The sequence below is a fragment of the Triticum urartu genome, chromosome 5A (genome assembly GCF_056163025.1).
Source record: "Triticum urartu cultivar PI428250 chromosome 5A, HENAU_Tu73, whole genome shotgun sequence".
NCBI classification, from domain to species: Eukaryota; Viridiplantae; Streptophyta; class Magnoliopsida; order Poales; family Poaceae; genus Triticum; species Triticum urartu.
The window spans coordinates 426,686,889-426,702,264 of NC_141877.1; the positions used below are offsets into that span (position 1 = coordinate 426,686,889).

The following is a 15,376-nucleotide window of genomic DNA, read 5'->3' on the forward strand; positions in this document are numbered from 1 at the left end:
ACATCCTTTTGTGTTTCTTGTGATTGATACATGGGAAAACAAATCATTGCACTCGTAAAAGCCTTGATTAATCGCATGCGCCAAAGGAACATGCGGCATGTAACACGATTCCCAGCCTTTTTATTAATCGGTTAGGCACCTTTTATCCTACTTTAGGACCCACTACCTTCAAAGCTCAACCGGCTCATGATTCTCACGAGCAGCGACACACGGCGCACCGTCCAGCCCGACGACCAGTCGACCACCGACCGGGTGGGAACCCCAACCCAACCCAACCCAAACAAAACCGACGACGCCCCCCCTCCCCCTCCGCGGCTTGTGTGGCTCACCTCTCCCCTCCCCCTCCCCGGCTCTCCCCCACACCATCCCGCACTCGAATGTGACGGACCTCCCCTCCTCCCCGCCGCGATGCCCCCGCCGACCGCCTCGTCGCTGCCCGCCGCGGCCGCCGACCCGGCGCTGCCCGCGGCCTTCCTCTCCGTCCCGTCCCCGTTCCTCCCCTCCTCCCCGCCCCTCCCCGCCGCCCTCTCCCCCTCCCACGCCTCCTTCCTGCCCCGCGCGCGCGGGCCCCGCGCGCTCGCCGTCTCCGTGTCGGTCACCGGACCGGTCTCCACCGCCGCGTCGCGGCTCCACCACATGTGGGGCGAGTTCGCGCGCTTCGTGCGGCTGCACGGGAACCAAATCGCGCCGCTCGGGTTCGCGTCCCTCGGTTCGGCCGTCGGAGGCGGCGGGGGCGGATGCGGGGGAGGGAATGGAGGGGGCGGCGGGGGAGGGGGTGGTGGGGGCGCCGATGGGGCGGCTGAGGAGGAAGGGGTGGCGCGGGCCGAGGCGCCCAAGAAGGTGTTGATCCTCATGAGCGACACGGGCGGCGGCCATCGCGCGTCCGCCGAGGCCATCAAGGCCGCTTTTGCCCAGGAGTATGGCGACGACTACCAGGTTCGGTTTGCTTCGTCTTGCGGGGTTCGCCCGTTTAATTTCAGGATTCGATGATACGTCTGTACCTGTTGCTTGCTAGGCTCCCGTTCCATGTTATACTGTAGCAATACTTAACATGCACAATGCAGCTTGTTGCAACTTGGTCGGAGTAGTTTTGGTGATATGATACTATTGGTATGGTAGTTGCGTGCTACCCTGGTTAGGTATGTGCTCACGATGGCAAATTGTTACAGCAAATCATGCGCTAGCTAGACTATCAGGGGTGACTTTAGATAGGATGGTGAAACATTTTTTTCTTGAGAAAGTCAAATGCAACTTTGGGGTGCGTTCATTGCAAAATTCTTGCTATCATGCGCTAGCTAGACTATCAGGGGTGAGTTTAGATAGGATGGTGAAACCTTTTTTTCTTGAGAGAGTCAAATGCAACTTTGGGGTGTGTTCATTGCAAAATTCTTGCTTAATTCGTTCATATGTTGTACAGAAGTGACGTACATTTTCAGACACGAGACTTGATGTTGTTACACAGTTCTGGGGAGATATCCACTCAACCTAATTGTGGCTATTATGGATCTCACGTTTGCATTTGTGTAACTGGTAGAAGACATGAAGTTGGGGTAAGGAGAAACGTGACCGAGAAAGCGGATTGGGCCCCCCTTTTTGATGCTGCTTATGGGTCAAACCTCAGTTAGACCGGTACCACTACGCTTTTCCGGTAGCCCTGTGCAGATGTCCATTTCTCACGTAGTTTGATTTTGGAGCCCTTCTTTCCTGCACTTGACTCCTTGTTCCCAAATTATTCTTTAACTTGTTAGAGCATGTCTAGCAGGTGCACTATCCCGCCACCAGCCCATATATTTACGGGCGGGATAGTGTATCCGGGAATAGGTATGCCAAATTTGCAGCAGCCTGTAAATACTATACGGGCGGCCCGCAAATCGCCCCCTCCAGCCGCTATATGTACGGGGAGGGGGGCGACTTAGGGTTCCCGTCTCACATCTAGCTCTGCCGCGTTCCTTCCCCTCCGCCGCTTTCCTCTTCTTTTCTGCCACCGTTTTCGCGTAGCTCCAGTGAGCAATGTCGGGCGAAGGCCGCAGAGGAGGCGCTGGATGTGTGGGCCGCTGCATGTCGCCGCCGCGCAAGTGTGGTCGGCACGACGCGGAGGCCGGCAGCTCCAGCGGCCACGCCGTCGAGCTGTGGCACCGTGAGCATCGCAACCGCGCGTCCTCTTCCGCAGCGGCGGGAGCCACCGCTTCGGCGAGCTGTACAACGCACTCTGGCCGTCGGCGAAGGCTCTCTGCGAGGTGGAGGTCGTGCGATTCGCCGCGAAGGAGGCGCTGGACGCCAGCGAAGAGCCCCCCCCAACCCCCCCCCCCCCCCCCCACACGCACGCTTTGAGGCGGCACACAGGGAGTACGAGCTCGCCTACGCCATCTACAAATCCGCCTACGAGTACCACCTCGGCGTGAAGCGGTGAGCCGCCGCCGCCCTCCACCGTGAAGCCGTGAGCCACTCCATCTAGGATGTATAGTTTGTTTGTTTGTTTGTGTGTGAACTCCGGCGAGGTCCGGACTATCTAAAATGTAGCGGGAACATGTTTATCTTAAGTTTATAAATTTGCAAGTCGATTTGCGGTATCTGTTCTGCGCCGGGCAAAAAGTGCCCGCAAAATTGATTTTGCAGGCCGAGATTATAGCGGCTCTGCTAGAGATATTGATGCCATATAATGTATTCCATCCTTGTACCATTGGTACACCAGATCCACGTCGCCGCATCCATCCATTGCGGAAAAACGGTGCGATTCAAATTAGTTCCTCCTGTTCACGAGCACCTCTTACACTTGCAGTTCATACTTTGTTTTGTGCACATATTACCGCAGAAATTGCTTTTGGCACAGATCAACATTGTTGATTGGTCGGCTCAGATATCAGGCTCATCTGGACATGAGAACCAAAACGCTGTGCCCATGATTTAGCATCCTTTTCGGTTATGTGTATCCAATGTAGCAGAGCAGGGGATTTATCATGTCTTCACTTGTGATGATTGCCATCCATGTTAAGCTTCGTGCACTAGCCAATGCAACCAAAAGTCCGAACTGATGGAAAGGGCTAGGCAATCCACATATACACTTCAACACCCCCTCTCACGTGTGAGGCGGGAAGTCAACATGTGGATAGACTCAGAGGTATGGCTCAAGAGGCCTATACATGGCCAAAGGGGGGGCAGCAGCATTTTTTTTGTATAAACTAGCAAGATGCCCGTGCATTGCACGGAACATCAAGATGCATTTTTTCACAAAACACCTGTTGTGATTGACCCATGCGGGAGTAATCCATGTGTAAAACTAATGATATCTCGAGAAAGAGGAGAGATAAGGTGAGGAGTGGGGGGTGGTGGTGATTGGTGGTTGGACTGAGCGGAGGCATGGGGATGGACGACGCCGGCAGCGGCCACCATGCCAGATTGTTCCAGAGGCTTCCTTTTTTAATTGCTCAACAATAAGGTTGTGGGAGATAAGAATGAACGAGGGAAGGCCTTATCTGCAAATGTGGAGAGAGGTGCGGGTATCTTTTTGCAAAATTGCCATAGTTTGCTTTCTGTCCGTCAGATATAGATCGGACGGTCTATATTGCAAGATGGCAGGCACACCATCATCACCAACTCGGTTTTTTATAGGAAAAAGTAGAGAAATTGCGAAAGCCATGACTTGTACTCAAGACCTTAGCTCCGATACTATGTTAAGCTTCATGCACTAGCCAACACAACCAAAAGTCCGAACTGATGGAAAGGGCTAGGCAATCCACATATACACTTCAACAATCCGTACTGGTCTGGTTCTTGGATATTAGGATGAATGAATGATTAGTTTGTGTTTTCCTTATGTCGATTGATTGTTAGTATTGTTATTCTGTTTACTTCTGTTTTGTAGTTAATGGTTTTCTTTGCAGGTATTTGTCACTGATTTGTGGACTGAACATACACCATGGCCTTTCAACCAACTTCCCAGAAGCTATAGTTTCTTGGTGAAACATGGACCCTTGTGGAAGATGACTTACTATGGTACCGCACCACGAGTAATTCACCAGCCACATTTTGCTGCAACAGCAACATTCATAGCGAGGTGAGTACTGTAATTTTTCACGTTGAATGAGCTTCCAAATTATAATCTTAGTTTGCTTAAAAGACTTGTATTTTGCCCGATCTAGTCTAAGAGAATTTTATAATTGAAATAATAGCTATAATGACCATCAGTTTTGTAGACAATTTTGTGCTAGGGCCTCAATTCTATGGTTGGGTGTGATGCTGTCATCATGAGACGTACTATAAGGGGGTATGCAGGATTCACAAAATCCTGCTGGAGAATGTCTGAAATCTAGCTGTTTTCAAACTTAGCCACAATGACTGCATATTTTACATAATTTATTTGGTACTGTATGTATCAATATTGAAGTGATATATATGTAGACGAGATTGCTTGTTAAAGATGTGTTATACTGCAGCTGCAGGTCTGGGTGCTTATTTTGCAATAGCAGATTATATAATCTAGAATTTACCCATCTTTTCTTGCAGAGAGGTTGCCAAAGGTCTGATGAAGTACCAACCAGATGTGATTATCAGTGTACATCCTTTAATGCAACATGTCCCCCTTCGAGTTCTACGATCCAGAGGGTTATTGGATAAGATTCCGTTCACAACTGTTATCACTGACTTGAGCACTTGTCACCCAACATGGTATGCTGGTTTCAATGTTCGTATAATTCCGTGCCAGTTTTTGGTTCCTTACCTTTAAGATAAGCGTGCAATTGATCTTACAGTGAAATAGTTATGCTACTGCTTTCCATTAGGTTTCACAAGCTTGTGACTAGATGTTACTGTCCATCAGCTGAGGTGACAAAGAGAGCACTAAAAGCTGGACTGAAACCTTCACAAATTAAAGTCTATGGCCTCCCTGTGCGCCCATCTTTTGCTAAACCTGTTCCACCAAAGGTAAACAATTTCTTCAACCAATAGCACTACATTAGCTTCTGGATATTTTGCCTTCTGCACAAGTTACTGAGTGGTATATCTATGTTTGTCTTGTTTAATAGGATGAATTGCGTAGGGAGTTAGGTATGGATGAATATCTGCCTGCGGTTCTATTAATGGGCGGGGGTGAAGGGATGGGTCCTATTGAAGCCACTGCTCGAGCTCTCGATAATGCTTTATATGACGAAAGCCTTGGGGAACCAAGGGGTCAAATACTTATAATTTGCGGACGTAATAAGAAGTTGACCAACAGGTTGCAGTCAATTAATTGGAAAATTCCTGTTCAGGTCCGTCCTTAAAGCTTATTTTTTAGCTTCCAGACTCATGAAATTTGCAACAGTAATACCTTATCAGTTTCTCCTACTAAAATTTTCTGTTATTTTGGCCACTCTTTCTACCCTCACCAAGTTACTCCTTTAATGTTTCTTTTCCTCCTAATCTTAGGTGAAAGGTTTTGTTACTAAGATGGAAGAATGCATGGGTGCTTGTGACTGTATCATCACAAAGGTATGCTCTACATTAGAATTGAGATCATGCACTTGGTGATGTGATATGATATTTTTGCATGATTGATGTTATCTGAGAATACATGATCTATGGCAATTTGCAGGCAGGACCTGGTACCATTGCAGAGGCGATGATTCGTGGTCTCCCCATTATTCTAAATGGTTACATTGCTGGGCAGGTAATTTCTTCTGCCACTTGTTGTAGGGTCTGCATGATTCTATTCTTTGGCTTGGAGTTCTTCACTCTGGCTTGTAATGTTGTTCAGTAGTTTCGTATGAGACATGTGTGTTGAACAGTCAGTATATCCCTTGGTTTTCTCCATGAATCTATGCTGAATATGCTGTAGTAGTGGTGGTAAATGAAAAATCACTAAAATAGTGGTGTGCCATACTATCATATATCGCACTCCACCACTCTTGCTTAGCTGCAAATCACATGCCATTTCTGTTGTACGTATCCTTAACCAAAATGGACTGGTGCCCCTGTTATTGCAATATACTCCCTCAGTTCCTAAATATAAGTCCTTTTAAAGGTTCCACTATAGACTACATACGGAGCAAGATGAGTGAACCTATACTCCGAATGTAGTCTCTATAGTGGAATCTCTAAAAGGACTTATATTTAGGAATGGAGGGAGTAGTAGTTTGTACCATGCATTATCCATTTACTTTGTGCCTGCGGTGCACGCAGTTACACTGACCATAGCTAGCTCCAAAACTGGTTTTGATTATTCTGTACCTTTCTTTTATGAATCACTCCCTCCATTAAGAAGTTGTAAGGCTGTCTGAAGCAAAATTTCGTGTACAATATCTTGGTAATGGTTGCAAAATTATGACCATATGAAACTGATTTTTACAAATTCACAACTTTTTGCAAAGTAGCCTACGTATAATTGGATTAGTTGTTGGTCAAATCATGTTTTGGACACTCAAATTTCTGAACCTTGCCGCCTGGGGCGGGGGTGGGGGGTGTTATGTAGATGGAAATAAATCATTAATTATTTCTCTTATATATCGACAATTCAGTATAGCAATGGACGTTGCAATATACTTAGAGTAACTCTAGCATAGTCGCCATATGGGATATGGAGCACGCTCTATATGGATGTGGGAGAATATCACATGGAAACCAACATTCAGTGGAAACCGGTGAAAACCACGTGGAAAAGATATTTTGAAGTTTTGAAATAATCTAAAAGAAATACGGGATGTTAAGACTTAAGAGAGTGATGTTCTATTGCCTTGCGAAAATTCCAAGTTCAAACACACTACGGGATGTAAGGTATGAAAATAACAAAATCCCATAATTTTGTTTAGATTTTTTTGGAACTTCCAAACATGGTTTTCACAAAGTTTTCTTTGAATGTTGGTTTCCATGTGATATTTTCCGGATGGGTGTGGAGGCCATGGCTGTTGTGCTCAAACACAGTCGTCATAATGTGGCCTCCATACTTTTATTTTATTTGTTCCTATTTTTTGTCATTTTCTTCAATTTTGTATGGGCAACTTAAGCTCAAATTAGTAACCAAACACATGTATCGACATGATAACTTGGTAGCAACTATATTCAGTGACCAAAATGCGTCACTTTACATATGATTAGAAAACTGAAATGTGTTTTACAACTACATAGTACTACCTACACTAGTCGGTGGCCGGTGCCGTCTAGTCGCCGCCCTCCTCCGAGAGATCGTCGAAGTAGGTGTAGAGGTCAGACTCACGAGCGGCAGCCGCTGCTCCTCCTCGTTGTTGAGTGCGGGACGGTACTCTCGGAGGATGCACTCTTCGTTGCGAGTTTCGAGGGCGGAGAGCTGCAGCACGATGTCGATCGTGTCCTTGGGCTCAGGCACCGGCTCCGTCTGGGCCTCGACGGGGATGGTGTTGTTCACCAGGACGGGGGCGCCAACGGAGACGACGTCCTTCTCCTCCTTCGCCCGGATGAGGGGGCTCGATCCCTTGCGGCTGCTGCCTTGGGAAGCGCTGGATCCCCCGCGATCGGCAGATCCACCGCTGCCGCGGCTAGTGCGCCATGGGGAGAGATCGCACCGGTGCACGGCGCTTGGGACGGGAAGTTCTGCTCCGCTGCCAAGTTGAGCCAATAGGCTGCGATCTTGCGTGCGGCTATTGTTCTGGACGGTGGAGGAGATGGGAGGGGAGGAGGCGGCTACGGCTTTGGTGATGGGGATGTCTCGCAGCCGGGGTTTTATAGCCAGGGATGAAGCCACGTGGCTATTTGAACGGCTGCCTAGGGAATCAGGGGGAGCGGTGGAGGCCATTAATTGGTGGGTGGTTACCGGTCACGTCGCCCCAGCCGTGGCGGTGCGTGTACTGGCGGCGCGCTGCTTCAAACCTGGCTGTGGTGCGAGGAAGAAGCTGAAATTTTCCTCCCACGCTGGTTGTTGAGTATGGTGCTCACGAGCTCCATAACGGGCCTCTCCAGCCTCCAAATATGGAGGCTACGAGGTCGTTTATGGAGTGAGCTCCATAAATTATGCCGATCGACACCCATATAGCGACTCTGCTAGAGTGCCATTTTGGCCCAAAATCGCCATATTGGCAGTTATTATGGTGATTGGGGCCATATGATGACTCGTCTAGAGTCGCTCTTATGCACTGATGGTGTTTTTCCCCATTTGAAGAACTGTATCATGCAACACCCTGAAATTTAGCTAGTGCCTTTTGTACGAGCACTGATCTTTCTTCACAATTTATTCATATTTTTATAATTTTGCATGACAGGAAGCTGGCAATGTTCCCTATGTTGTTGAAAATGGCTGTGGGAAGTTCTCAAAATCTCCAGAACATATCGCAAAGATTGTTGCGGACTGGTTTGGCCCCAGGTCAGACGAGCTCCAGATAATGTCCCAAAATGCCCTGAAACTGGCTCGCCCAGACGCGGTGTTGAAAATTGTTCATGATCTACATGAGCTAGTGAGGCAAAAGTCATTTGTACCAGAATATGCATGTGCAACATAAGCTCCTATATCTCGTCTTTTGAATTTAGTTAGTTTTGTTCCTTTTTTGTGCGGCATTAGTCATAGTTATTTGTGAGGATTCAAACTATCAATTGATTTGCAAATGCCATTATGAAAGGAAAAAATAAAGGAACTCGAAAAGAATTGTGTAGCATTCCCTTCTCATTGTTGTTTTATCTTCTCGGGACTATTTCTTACTGAGACCATTTAACATGGCAAACCTTAACGCCGTTATCGCTCGACTTTGCCTAGTCGTGCTGTGCTGTGCTGTGCTGTGTTATATGGTCTGATGTTGGATGAGGCTGTTAAGTGTAATACCAAACTATGAGGCTGTTAAGTGTAATACTACTAAAAGTATGTGGCTGCCATGGCTTAAAAGAAGGATGAAATACCTCCTAGGATGTTGCATCCAATTTCAGACTTGGTTTGGCGCCACAAGTGTGTCATGTGCTGGCGAGAAGTTAACATGGATGTTCACCGGCACCCGGCGAGGAGAGATGGACTAAATTACTGTACTTGCACAGAACAAGTTGCAGGCAAGCGCTGAAGAATCAGAATCCCAAGCGGGAGGATATGGTATTTGGCACGTATCCGCGGGCGGGCGCTGTGACCACAGCTGTTGCTTGGTCGCTTGTGCTGTCGTCGCCATCTACCGAAAGGCAGGCAGGCAGGCTCCAGCTCTTGTGTCGGGTGGGTTACACCGTCAGGCCAGGTGAGCTTTGCACGTACTTAAATACTGTGCCGTGTAAATAGCTACGTAGCTTTGTGGGGGGTGGGACCTTATGCGACCACCTCACAAATACATGGTGGTCCGGCCGTCATCAACATGTTTTTTTCCGACTGGGCGATGAATCGGCTGTAAATTTTACCTCCTCTTTTCCATAATGTAAGATTTTTTGACTTTAGTGTAGTGTCAAAATATATATATTATATTATGGGACGGAGGGAGTACCTTGCTTGTCGCTGAGTAGATGATGTTCTAAAATACAGTGCTACTTTTCTGAAACGGATTTTTGGTGCACGGGGGCCACGGAGCACGTTGTTTTGAACGGCTCAAAAAAGATGCTTAAAAGATTTGAACTTTTTTACATGAATACGCATGCATGTGGTCTAAGTACCTGTAAAATTTCATTCAATAATACTTGTATTATGTGCTGGGCAAGAAAGGCAAAATTTCGGCCTAAAAACAACAAAAAACAAGCCGTTAATTTGCATGTATTGTCTTTTTTTTTGTATCTTTTACACGCGAGCACTTATATTGCTGAAAATTTAGCCCGTTATACTGCACTGCTATACGTGCATGCACACAAAAATTTGAAAAATTTCAAGCCATAAGAATCTGTTTTCTTGAACTTCAAAAAACCTGTGCTCAGATGTCAATTTTCAAACTACTTTCACACTTTTCTTTTATCTCTTTTACGTGTAATAATAGTAGTACTGAAAAATACTCTAATTTAACTTGATGGGGTGTAAACAGTGGCAATGTATCAGTTTGACTATTTGTCATGAAGACTATTAAATTAAATTAAAAAGATACTAGTACTACTAATAGTGCAAGTGCCATGTTCCATTAAGTGCTACTGCTGACCCATGTGGACAGGACTGTGGTACTTGACTTGGTATAAACACACTGCAGATGGGAGTGGACAGAGAGATAGTAGAGAGGTGAGTAAAGAGTAGCATGAAATCGAAAAGTGGCTGCGGAGGCCGAGCTTCACTGAGCTCTATATACATTTCTCAGCCAAAATATCTTTTCCATAACTCAAAAAAATCTGAAAAAATGTTTTCATGTAGACATATACTTGAAGTATACGTGTACAAATTTTCATAAATATATGTATTCATATGTGATGTATACAAAAAAGACAAATACACAGATTGAAATAGGCTTTTTCTTTGTTGTATTTGTGTCAGATATTTTTCTTTTTTGTGTAGCATGCAAATGATCAAATTAGTTACTGAAAATTTACACATACTTAAAGAATATGCATATGTATTTGTACAAAAAAAATTGGCATTTTTTGAAACTTTTAAATATTTTTTTTTTTTTGCAAAACGAGCTCCATGGAGCCTGGTCTTTGCAATGCCACACTCAGCATGAAACGGCGTTTTGCTAAAGCCACTCTGAATCGCAAGAATCACGTACTGGTCGAGAAGTTTTGCCACCCCGTAACCTTAACCATCATTTAAGTAAGTTTTTAAAAAAAACTTTGGACCGCAATATCGGCTAACATTCGTTGAGAGGGGTTGGCATTTGCGAACGTTATAGAAGACAAATTTAGTTGTTTGGGGTTGGCAGTTTCATCACAAACGCATGCCAATTCTGCGAAGAAGAGAAATTTTGCGGCAAAAAACCAACAGGATTCGCCATTTCCTACTAAGTAAAGTTGTAAAAAGAAACGTTCATTTGCCATCCTCTCCTAGTCGTTCGCCAGTTATCATTTTCAAAAACTTAACCATCATGGGAAAACTGAGGTTTTCAGACTTCTCTGTGTCTGGTTTACAAATTACTTAGTGCAACTTACGGCAACGCAAAGTGCACTTGTTTTATGTTCCAAAAAATGAAAAGAAACGAAAAATACACTTTTTTTAGCTGAATGCACTTGTTTTCTAGCATAAAAAGAGTTTATCCACGGCGACACCAGCGCTTGGTTTAAAGGTAGGATTTGTTTCTGTTGTTACAGTATCTTTTATGTATTCTGTACAAACAATGCCTGCACAGTGCATATTCTCTGAATGATGTTTCCTGCCTGCCTGCCTGCAGGCGCCTTTATTTGCCTGATCGCTACAGAACAGGCATGCCCTGATAATCTGAGATCTATCATTCCTCAGCTACATGAAAAATGTTCTACCACTGCATCCGTCACGTGATCTTTGCAGCTCTGGCATTGCACAACGGAAATTGCTCTTGGAGGCCGAGCTCCATGAAGACCTCAAATGCAAAATTCAAAATTCATGAAAGCTCACATTTTTTACATTTCAAAACATTGTGGAAAAAATATAGATATAGATGAAGTCGTAACGCACAAATATTTAAATTTTCAGGACGGAGTACGTTGAAGTGAGTGCTGTGCAAAAAAAAAATCTAAAGCTTTTTAATACTACATTATGCTATTCATCTTCCTAGCCCATGAATTTGTATTTTCTTATACAGGTCGCATTTCAACGTATTTCATCCTGAAATTTTACACACATATTTGTTTACTTGTACATTTTTGTTTAGATTTTAGTGAAACCGACAACTTTGATTTTTTCAAAAATTCGTGCGCCATGGAGGCCGAGATCCAAAACGCACTACTCATTGCACGACCCCTTTCATGAAGAATCGTAGTATTATTTTCTCCATTTCATACGCCGGGAAGCACAGGACAATTCCACAATCACCTCCCCTACCAGCACCACGACACACAAAAACAAAAGTCCAGCAGCTTCATCAAAGCACAAAGAAATGGAAGAAGAAGATGAAGAAAAACAAGCTAGAGCAACTACTACAAACGCTTGTACATTTGCCAATAACTAAATACCGTATTGCCAATTGCCGATCACCACAACTAAAAAAAATAAAAATAAAAAAGCCAATCACCAGAGGTGATTCCAAAACAAATCCCCAACTATAGGATATTCACACGCGCACACACGCACACGCAGCTCCCGATGATCCACGGTCAAATCAAATGTAATCACAGGTCTCCTGCGCGAACCCGATCTGGGACGCGGCGGTGTCGAAGACCACCCGCAGGTTCTTCTGCTGGTAGTTGCCGATGATCGGGGTGTCGTCCTCGGACCCGAGGGCGGCCAGGGCCAGGCACACCTGGGAGGCGTCGCCGGCGACCACGTACAGCACGCCCTTGGAGTCCACCTCCACCTCCGCGCCGCCGTCGAACGCCAGCCTCAGGCTCGGCACCTGCACCTCCCTCAGCCCCGTCAGGTCGAAGCAGGTGTCCAGGATGGAGAAGGCCGGCGCCCGCGGGTACTCCGCCAGCTGCCTCACGAACTCGCCCCGCACCGCCGCGTACACCGACGGCACCAGGCTCGTGATGATCGTGCCCGAGTCCACGATGGCCCTCCCGCCGCCGCCGCCGCCGGCCGAGAAGCCCGGGGACTGCACCTCCTCGCCGCCCACGCTGATCCCGGTCAGGTTGACCATGTAGAAGGGCCCCTGCAGCGGGTCGGTGACCATCGCGGTGTACACGATCGGCGTGGAGTTGCGGTACGCCGAGGCGTCGTCGCCGAGGACGAGGGAGCCCGACGAGCCGGACTCCTTCGGCGGCAGGCAGTAGGAGAACACGCCGCCGAACTGCTCCGTGGTCTGGGATATCAGCGAGAGCGGGCTCCGGCCGAGCCCCATCAGCCCCGACGTGCCCCCGAACGGGCCCTGGTTGCTGGTGCCGCAGCCGAACACGAAGCCCTCGATGTCCTCGCCGGCCAGGCTCAGCCTGTCGTGCGCCAGCACGCCGCGGGAGCAGGACCCGTCGCGGTAGCTGAGCGCGTAGCTGCAGGCCGCCGGCTGGTCGCACGCCTGGCCGCCGGACATCCCGGTGGCCACCCGCAGCGCGTCGCAGGAGGAGGAGTTGCACGGCACGGCGGCGTAGGACGGCGACGCCGACGGGTCGAAGAGCGGCTCCTGCTGGTCGTGGCAGGCGTCGCAGGGCTTGCACTGCACCCAGGTGAGCTCGCTGGCCGTGTCCACGATCACCGTGGCCTCGCCGCCGCCGATGCCCACGGTGGCCACGTAGTTGAGCGTCCGCAGCCTGGCGCCGGAGGTGACGGGCACCTGCGCCAGCTTGGACGCCGCGTCCGACGACCTGATCAGGCCGTAGCTGCCGATGCGCCGCTGCAGCGACGAGACCCTGGCGGCGTCGGAGGCCAGGACGCCGCAGGCCTCCTCCGCGCTGCCGCTCCTGCCGCCTGAGCCGAGGCTGGCGTGGTGCCGCAGCTCCAGGACCGTGGCGCCGCTCTCCGCCCCTGGCGATCGACGGCATCACGAGACAGTGAGAAAAAAGACGAGTGAGCTCAGAATTGCATGGCTGGTCATGTGCTGCGGCATTCGGGTAACTTTGCCATTCTGGTCATTGTTCATGCGATTCTGGCGCACGAGCAAAAGTACTTGGGACGTGCTACTTATGGCAAAAGCTCGTGCGATTCACCCGCCGCCGTTTCTTGGCACAGAAACTGATGGGCTCTTCCAGCGAGTGCCTCTTCTCGGCACTGCCATTGCAGCCCGAGCAGCCATTGCCCATTTGCAGAGCACATCACCATGAACGGAAACGCCACCAAATGCACACACACTGTCAGTCTGTCACCCAGTAGGAGTCGGTCAAAAAGGGGAAATAGAATCTACTCCCAAAACCATTATAATCTAGCGCTTCTAGTCCTCTCTCATCTCGCCCGGAAACATCATCACTGGAAAGAGAAATCAAGGAGTGGAACAGAGAGAGAGAGAGAGAGAGAGAGAGAGAGAGAGAGAGTGGGTGAATCGAGGAACTCACTTGACCTCAGGCAATGCACACCGCCGCCTGCCGCGAGGAGAAGCAGGAGCAGCAGAGCCGCCGGCGCGACGGCGCGAGCTCCTCCCCGTGCCATCACTCGCTCGCCTCGGCGACCAACCTCGCCTCACTCACTCACTCACTCCCCTGTCAGCAGAGGGAGAGAGGGAGGGGGATAAAGAAAGGGGGATGAGGTAGGGTGAGGTCAGGAAAGAGAAAGGGAGTGAGGAAGGAAGGGGGGAAAGATTCTCTGGGGCCGCGAGCTGAGGTGAGAGGTGGGCTTCTTGCGGCGCATGGGAACAAGGGCGCAGGCAGGCAGGCAGGCAGGAGCTGGCTGGACGCAGCGAGGTCGGACGGAGGAGTGGACGGAGGGAGGTCACTCACTCGCCCGGCAGCGACGGTCAGGGTGGCGTACCGGGCTGCTGGCCGCGGGCGAGGAATTATTGGGGGCGCCTCACATGCGCCGTGTCCTCTTCCTCCTCCCGCCCGCCCGCTCGCTCGCTCCAGCACCGTCTCTCTCCTTGTGCTTGTGCGTGCGGTACAGTCTTGGTCTTCTCCCTCCCTCCCTCTCTCTCTACTGCCCGTGCATGGGGCCGGCCGAGCTTCACTCACTCGCTCACTGACGCCATTTGTTTATTGGCAGCGGCATCGGATAGGGGTGGCAGCGGCGGCAGAGGAGGAGGAGGAGGGGGTATCCGGCGGGGAAAAAGAGGAGCGATTTTTACTGGTCATCACGGCGCGTGGCGTGCGCGTGGGTTGGGTGGCCGCATTGAATTGAAAATGGGCGGGCGCCCGGCCGGCCGCCATTAAGCTGTCAGCAGTCGGCATCACGGCGTGCGCAAAACCTTAGCAGCTCGTCGTCGACCCAGATCTTGCGCTCGCACGGGGGCAGAAAGGTAAAGATCGGCGCAGAGGGAAAAATATTACTGCTCCGCCGTACAGTGCGGCGTACGGAGAAGAGCCGTGGTGCAATGCAATGCGGCCGCATCGGCGTGCCGCCCGGCTCTTCTTTTTGTCCTGGAGATGTGCTCATTGCTGGCCTCTGACAGATTCATTGCGCTTCTCTCCGCATGCAAAGTGAGCGAGGAACCCACTTCGGGCTATAAATTCAGCACTTATGAAGCATTAATCTCAGATCCCAGCAATGTTTCAAAGTCTTCTTCGTCAGAGGAGAGTGGCCTCCCTACCAAAGCCCTGGCCTTTGTCGGGCCTCCCCTTGTGAGAGCGCAAGTGAGAGGACGAGATGCACGCAATCATTGAGAAGAAAACGTTGGAGCGTCTCCCACGGATACCGTTTCTCCAATAATTTTGGGTATTGGGAGGTTGGATAAAAAATCCAGTTCAAATGGCTTCCTTTTTCGTGATCAGTTATGGATGATCGTCAATAAAATAGCACACCCCGTATATAGAGGGAACTTGACCCTCTTTCAATAGCCTCATCACTAGGTAG

General features: G+C 49.0%; 2 protein-coding genes across 2 annotated transcripts; one reads left to right on the forward strand and one right to left on the reverse strand.

Annotated features, from left to right (window-relative positions):
* The first annotated feature begins 328 nt into the window (after positions 1-328).
* On the forward strand, positions 329-8,594 carry MGD1 (monogalactosyl diacylglycerol synthase 1). The gene is made up of 8 exons (XM_048674398.2): positions 329-936; positions 3,882-4,054; positions 4,504-4,665; positions 4,779-4,920; positions 5,022-5,246; positions 5,404-5,466; positions 5,570-5,644; positions 8,205-8,594. The coding sequence occupies exons 1-8, from the start codon at positions 409-411 to the stop codon at positions 8,439-8,441; spliced, it is 1,605 nt and encodes a 534-aa protein (XP_048530355.1). The 5' UTR covers positions 329-408; the 3' UTR covers positions 8,442-8,594.
* A 3,256-nt stretch (positions 8,595-11,850) lies between these two features.
* Positions 11,851-14,577, reverse strand: LOC125509421 (aspartyl protease family protein At5g10770). The gene is made up of 2 exons (XM_048674399.2): positions 13,930-14,577; positions 11,851-13,405 (listed from the first exon to the last, which is right to left on the reverse strand). The coding sequence occupies exons 1-2, from the start codon at positions 14,021-14,023 to the stop codon at positions 12,111-12,113; spliced, it is 1,389 nt and encodes a 462-aa protein (XP_048530356.2). The 5' UTR covers positions 14,024-14,577; the 3' UTR covers positions 11,851-12,110.
* Positions 14,578-15,376: the final 799 nt, after the last annotated feature.

Excerpts from the sequence above, each read along its gene's own strand:
- MGD1 (XM_048674398.2), top strand. The coding sequence starts at position 409 with ATGCCCCCGCCGACCGCCTCGTCGCTGCCCGCCGCGGCCGCCGACCCG. Across the intron at positions 4,921-5,021 it reads CTAAACCTGTTCCACCAAAG|GATGAATTGCGTAGGGAGTT; the intron begins GTAAACAATTTC and ends CTTGTTTAATAG. Across the intron at positions 5,645-8,204 it reads ATGGTTACATTGCTGGGCAG|GAAGCTGGCAATGTTCCCTA; the intron begins GTAATTTCTTCT and ends TTTGCATGACAG.
- LOC125509421 (XM_048674399.2), bottom strand. The coding sequence starts at position 14,023 with ATGGCACGGGGAGGAGCTCGCGCCGTCGCGCCGGCGGCTCTGCTGCTC. Across the intron at positions 13,406-13,929 it reads TGTGCATTGCCTGAGGTCAA|GGGCGGAGAGCGGCGCCACG; the intron begins GTGAGTTCCTCG and ends GTCGATCGCCAG.